General features: G+C 45.2%; 1 protein-coding gene across 3 annotated transcripts in view; it reads right to left on the bottom strand.

The window, feature by feature from the left end:
- Positions 1-104: 104 nt before the first annotated feature.
- wnt10a (wingless-type MMTV integration site family, member 10a) overlaps positions 105-7,500 on the bottom strand; it is a 39,497-nt gene continuing 32,101 nt past the window's right edge. The window contains exons 4-5 of one of the 3 annotated variants that reach the window (XR_013932030.1): positions 1,105-3,929; positions 105-1,039 (exon numbers count right to left, since the gene is read on the bottom strand). Coding sequence is in view for 1 of the 3 variants with exons in the window: in XM_080412797.1 (XP_080268923.1) it covers positions 3,345-3,929 (585 nt within the window). In the remaining 2 variants the exon portion in view is untranslated. Of the gene's footprint in view, positions 3,930-7,500 lie in introns of all 3 variants that reach the window. The other 2 variants (XR_013932031.1, XM_080412797.1) reach the window with 2 other exon arrangements.

Below are 7,500 nucleotides of genomic sequence, written 5' to 3'. Positions count from 1 at the left end.
TTCCCTGATTTACAAAACCCAAGGTTCATATTTTCCATGTTAACGAGTTGTGACAAAATGAAGACAAACTATTTGTTTCTCTTTACCAAATGAGCTGCTTTCATGTATTTTATTATTTCGTCACATTAGGTCCCTTTCAATATTATGGTCTTTCTTTATTGTTTTACAAATATTAAGTTATCCACAAAAATAAAATAACTTAGATAATAGCCATATTAAAACATAAAAAAAGACATACATACATACATACATACATAAATCTATACATACATTACAAATAAAACATGAAAGAAATGCATATGGCTGATATCCCCCAAAGTTCTCCTGAAGACAAATGCTGCATGTGCAAACTACTAATCTGCATCGAAAATAATTTGTGCCAGAAAACCAGACATAATTTCAGGTTTGTTTTCTTTTCAACACAGAGAAGCATTTGCTTTAAATAAATTAAACAGAACAGTCTTAAGATCAAACCCAATCTTAGAAATGTGCATGGGTAGACATCTATATCCAATTTGTAGACCTTGAGCTTGACATGAAAATTAGAGCCAGAACGATATATTGAGCAGACTGTTATATCGGCTATTATTTGACTTTTATTGACGCCGGCATGCCATCGGTATAGCAATTATGTAGCCGATGAGTCCCATTTCTCTTTCTCTTTACCACTCTCAACTTGTCTATCCTATTTTTGGCATGTCATTATAGGCAAAAAAAAATCTAAAATAACAGATCTACAAGCTCACAATGCAATTGAATTAAATGCAAGTTTTTCACATTAGTTAGAAAGTTTTCTACTTTTTGACTAAACTTCGGTAATCGGTGGTCTACGACTCTCCAAAATCGGGATCAGCATCAGACCCCAAAAACCTGGCATCGGTCTGGCTCTAATGAAAACGTCCCAGACTCCTCATCTGACATGATATGCACACATCAAAGAGGTGTGAAGCACGTGATATGATGTAGATATGACTAAGCTTACAGGGCTGCACGCACATTTGCACACGCGCGCGAGCGCACACACACACACACACTCACACTCACACACACACACACACACACACACACACACACACACACACACACACACACACACACACACACACACACACTGCACTGCACTGCACTGCACTGCACTGCACTGCATTGCAAAACATGATACAATTTGATTGATGACAGTTTAAGATGTTTATAGTGCGAGAAACTGAAGCCTGTTCATGTGCACTCAGTTTTCCTGAGGCACTTGTAATTTATTGACAGAAGGTGTGTGTGTGTGTGTGTGTGTGTGTGTGTGTGTGTGTGTGTGTGTGTGTGTGTGTGTGTGTGTGTGTGTGTGTGTGTGTGTGCGTGTGCGTGCGTGCGTGCGTGCGCGTGTGCGTGCGTGCAACATTATATATATATATATATACATTTAAATAAATTGGGTGTATACAGTATGCACAAGGCCACTAAGGCCATATTGATGATGAAACCAAGTAAATTTTCTTAAACTGAGGCCCAGTTCTCTTGGGGAAGTCTTACATTACATACAGAATGTACCACATAACACAGACAATGGATTTGGCCATTGGGCAAAAAGAGACAACAGACAATGTTGTGTGTGTGTGTGTGCACTGTGTTTTTGGGAAGGGGAGGGGGGGGTAAATTCATCACATCAAAACAGCTGTACAAACTATTCTAACAGTGGTTTTAACACAACGGTAAAGGTTTTGATAGGATAGTGCTTTGTTTAGACGCCTTGAACATTAACCAGCCTGATTTATACTTCGTCGCATGGCGGTGTCGTGAGGAGAAAAGAGACGATCTACAAGCTGAAAACACATCACATAGCGGCGCGTTCTGAGCTTGTAGATCTGATATATCTTTTAAAGAAATTACCTACAAATTGCCTATAAATAACATGCCCAAAATTGGGACACCAGGTTGGACAGTGGTTTTAATGTGAAGTCCATTGGCAGCATCCACAAGGAGGATGGACAGGAAATGTCACACCAGGTCAGGAAGCAGCACTGACAGTCTTTCATTTGTTTATACTGCAGTCACTCAGCTGAGCTTCACCATAGCTACTGCACGACGTGCTGGCTTTTTGACCGTTCTTAACCACTCAAACCCCAGCATCCGTATTCTGGGGAGAACATTCGCTGGAAATAGCCCGATCTACAAGCTCACAGTACGTCGCAACACATTGTGAGCTTGTAGATCGGCTATTTTCAGCGGAGATATTTAATGTGGAGCGAAAACGGAAAAGTCACTGGTATAGAGCCCAGAGGGACTGCGGTCAACTGCAGTTTATAGGGTTTAAGCGGTTAACATTTTAGTGCCGTTTGTTCTGTCAGGAAACATGACGATGGGTTTCGTGTACTGTAGGTAGTCCAGTCTGTAGTTTTCTGGCTTTTCGCCATAGTTTGTTACTGACAGGGATACGCATAAATAACACACAGTAATGTCCACTGATAACGTAGGTCATACAGAGTAGCAGTTTGGCCTTCAAGACACCTGAAGCCAGGAGGTCCATCGAAAAAAGCATGTACAATGTGACTGGTAGTTGGTCTTCCATCTATAGTAACCACAAAACAGCCAAAGTGCCCTTGAGCAAGGCACTGAAATGCTAACTGCTCCAGGTATGCTTCACTGTAGCAGGCCCCACACTCTGACCTTTCAACTTGAAAGCGTGGCGTGCAGCTAGAGGGGTCATTAAACTTCAATCGCACAACCTCTCCAGTCCTACGCAAAACATGGTTTGAGTTTGTGACGTGTTATAATGTCCGACCTTTTAGAATTCAATCATTCAACTTCCCCTCACTTTGTATTTAAACCCAAGCAGGGTGTAGGAGAGAGTATGCTGTGCCATCTCATTCTCGCTTAAATAGAGTGCTCTGGAGCAATACGGTTTTATTGTATTTTTTTTAAGTTAACCATTATTTCGTTTTTTAGAATATATATAATGTTATTCATCACCAATCTTTAATGGCTCTGTGTCAAGAACCATATGACTCGTAATCAAACTGAAGCTTGGAATCTGTCTTTACCTCGAGAGGAGGCAGAATGCCAACACACTCTTGACTTGTGGTGGTTATCTTATGCATGCTGCATGTGCAAAGGTTCTCTACCAACGTGCACATACTATCTGGCAGCCGGCTCTAGTGGTCCAATCTCAGCACGTGCTCTTCTGTTCAACCAACAGAAAACAGCAGTCCATCGCAAAAAAAAAGAAAAAAAAGGAATGGGGTACATTAGTTCAGTCATTCCCCTCACATAAAAAAAAATACAAAAATCACAATACAGCTGTCTATATTTATTCTTTTCTTTATCATGTACAGTCCAGTCTCATGTGATGCGTTTCTTCATTTACAGACGCTGACCCACTCTGTTATCCTGCACTCTTCGCAGACCACGTAGCAGCACCAGTGGAACTTGCAGTTGCAGCGTTCGCTCCGCGTTTGCTGCAGGATGTTGTGGCCCCTCCCGCAACACAGGCTCTCACAGTTGTCCATACCGGGGCTCGTCTTGTTGCAGATGCGGCCCAGCGTGCCCGCCGAGTCCGAGCCGAGCTCCCGGTCGCAGAAGTCGGGCGACTTCTCGAAGTACACCAGCTCGTTGTTGCTGGGCCGCCGGCGGTGCGTGTGGTGGTTGTTGTGATGATGGTGGTGGTCGTTGTTCTGGTGGTGGTGGCGGTGATGGTGATTGTGGTGATTGTGGTCACGGCTGTGGTGGTTGTGGTGGTGGTTGTTGTGGTTGTTGTGGTGGGAGTGGTCTAGCTGGCCGGTGTTGCGGTTGTGGGCCCTGATGAGCGTGGCGATGTGGAAGCGCTCCTTGAGGAGAGAGCCGACCACGCGGAACTCTGGGGTGACCCGCCAGCAGGTCTTCAGCTGACAGCTCCCCGACGTCCCATGGCACTTACACTTCCTCCTCATGTGGTCCAGCACCACCTAACGGAGAGAGAGAGAGAGAGAGAGAGATGGTGGAGGGGGTGGAGAGTCGGCCCGGGGTAGGAAAGAAAAAGGTAGAGGAGATAGAGGGGTGAGAAGGGGGAAAATGGAGAAAGATTTAATCGTTTGCAAGTTTAACCACTTTCAACCTGGTCTGTTTTGGAAATAGCTGATCCACTAGATCAGAATGAGTTTGTAGATTTTTTTTTTTTTTTTCATTTTTGCCTTGCGAAATGTTTCATTTCAAAAGGATGACGCACACACTGCAGAAGAACATGTTTCTCACAAGCTTCGATGCAGCACACGGCATTCAAGACGACACTTTTGCTTGTGTTCATTCTTCGAAATGACCGTCATTCCCAGGATGTTTGAACCATCAAGCTGTACTGAGAATGACTCATGGTGGATTCAAGAAACCTTGGTCCATCACCAAATAAGCCAGGTGGCCTGTCTCTGTGGCCGTTTGTCACGGATACCCATATCAGGTTACACTTATGAATACAGGCATCACCTAAACAAGTACAGTAGGCCCATCATTCACCTTTTGACATTTGAGTAATGAACCCAAGCATTGCCCACCCACGTGCAGAGTGGCATTTTAAGTTATGCTTGAGATGTATGATAACTCCTGGCATATACACAAATAAGAACACACACACACACACACACACACACACACACACACACACACACACACACACACACACACACACACACACACACACACACACACACACACACACACACACACACACACACACACACACACACACACACACACACACACACACACACACGTCCCATTAGAGGATGTCTCCCGCCCACACTCTGATACTTCCCTATGCACTTTACAGCAATGCAACACGACACAAACACACACACACACACACACACACACACACACACACACACACACACACACACACACACACACACACACACACACACAATCACACAATCACACACACACACACACACACACACACACACACACACACACACACACACACACACACACACACACACACACGTCAGCGGATGTGACTCCCACACACCGTAAGCCTTGTCCGTCCTGTGCAACAATACCTTCCCTGGAGGCTTTGTGTGTGTGTGTGTGTGTGAGTGTGTGTGTAGGTGTGTGTGTTAGTGTGTGTTCATCTGTCATCGCCAGTTCTAAACTTTAAGATCCAATTACCAACAGGAACACCAGGCCACCCAGAGTACTGACAGATGCTGCTGCCACTGCCGCCCCTATCAGCAAGCACACACGCACGCACGCACGCACGCACTCACGCACGCACAGGCACAGGCACAGGCACAAAAGCATGCATGCACAAATGTGCATACAACACACACACAGACACACACACACATACACATGTAGGCGTGCGAGCACACACACATGTATATCCAGACAGACAAGTATGCCTACAGTACATCCACATGTGCTACCACAGCACACACACACACACACACACACACACACACACACACACACACACACACACACACACACACACACACACACACACACACACACACACACACACACACACACACACACACACACACACACACACACACACACAAGGTACAGGCGGACCCCACAGCATCTGCCCTACAGAGATATGGTGTAAGTGAGAGATGGGGGACATATGTCAAATTTGTGGAGATAAGTCAAACTTTTCGCTGTCAAAATGTAAACAGAAAGGATCAGGTGTCGCATTCAAGTGCAGCGTACTGTACAGCTAGGATGTGCTGAGTGTTGCATGTGCATGTACAGTACATGTATGTGCATGCATGTGCCCGCCCATGTACAGTATGTTCATGCATGTGTGTGTACACACTGCCTTATTAACACTTGGTTGCGCTTCGTGCACGCTACCAGCTCACATCGTGTCTGTGAGCTTGCACGGCAACGGCATGCAAAATACTTCACGTACGTCAACCCATGTCTGTGCATGCAATGCACAATATGTGTGTGTGTGTGTGTGTGTGTGTGTGGGTGCGTGCACACATGCGTGCATCTGTGCGTGCATGCATGCTCTCACAGCCTGTTTTTGCCGTCCTGCTTCAGAGCGTGAAGCACGGCGTAGATCATTTTCCCAGTGTAGCAACGACACAGCGGAGCCCTTTCCATTATTTAACTAGGTTCTGATCCATTAGAGAGAGAGACAGAGAAAGGGGGGATGATAGGAACAGTGGAAGAGGACAGGGAGGAGAGCTCCAAAAACAGAAAAGGAAGAAAAAACAAAGCGAGCGATCTGTCATGTTTCCACCGAGCGAGACATTTCACTTGCTCCCTTCTCCAAACCGAAGGTCACTTTGGAGCAGTGCCAAAAAACAGATACCTCTCCCCGCCTCATCCTCGCGTTCCGTCCTCGCAGCAGGGGAGGGGTGGGGGGTAGACCATGTTGGTGAATAGTTAAGCGGGCTTGGCTTGCGTGCCGCCAGGGTCTGTTTCAGCATCCGCCGTGCTGTGGGTGTTCCCGAATCAACAGCCCATGCAGAATGAGAGACAGAGAGAAAGAGAGAGAGTGAGAGAGAGAGAAAGAAGAAGGGCACTCCCTCGTTCTGGAGCATGAATGAGCAGAGTGGTTGGTGGAAGAGAGATAAATGAGGGCACCTGACTCATCCATTTGGAAGCCAAGGAGTACAAGAAAGGGGAGAAACGAGAAAAAGCACTCCTGTTCCCCGCAGAGCCAAAGCTAACAATGATCGCTCATGAGCGACGAGACCACCGTCGCAAGGCCTGCGGAGGAGGGAAAGTTGTGGTGCCTCTAATTAAAACAGCAATGCGTCATCACCCTGGACGGAGTTAGGGGTTGTGCCGAATACGTGTTTATAGTTTTGTGTAAATATATATTTATAGATTATGCAAATGTGTCTTTATGGGTTATGAAATGATGTGTTTATATGCTGTGTAAATATATGTTTATATTTGTAATTATATGTTTATGTTACTACTTCTTCATACAGTGGTTAGTCGAACACCTCAGGAATACAGGTCAGGTTCAGAAGAAATGTTGGGAACATGGAACACTGAAGTTCTTGGTCTTGCTCTGATGATAAACTCCAGTCCAATATACATTAACTGCAACTTACTTTGAAGCAGCTGCTGCTAACAGGGGAAAAGATGACAACTGCAAACAATCTACAGGACACGATTTCACTTTTCACACAACATTTTTTGAACATTGTGGCCCATACTAGACAAGCTGTTTCATAAGTCTATGTTTTTCATAAACAAGCTCCTGCTGTTTTTGAGAGGGAACCTAAGCGAAGCTGTGATCAGTAGTTAAAAGTTTGAGGCTTTAAGTTTTGTTTGTAAACCTCACGTTTTCATAATTCCACAAGCAGCACTTCCATCGACTTCAGATTGCAGTGTTAGGCTCAGTTTTTACATGAGGTCTAGCGTAGCCCCAGAATCACAAACCTGCCGACCTTAAACACACAGCACGGCCTGTAATCATGAAACTCTCTAACCCACTTAAACCTTAAAGACACAAACTGAACCGGGCGACATAATTGCATCCATACTGCGGCAGTTTTCAGAGTGCATTCTCATCAA

Source organism: Gymnoscopelus braueri (genome assembly GCF_963280865.1).
Source record: "Gymnoscopelus braueri genome assembly, chromosome: 18".
In the NCBI taxonomy this organism is placed as follows: Eukaryota; Metazoa; Chordata; class Actinopteri; order Myctophiformes; family Myctophidae; genus Gymnoscopelus; species Gymnoscopelus braueri.
The sequence above is the reverse complement of the archived record's forward strand: the minus strand, read 5'-3'. Positions and strand labels throughout refer to the sequence as shown.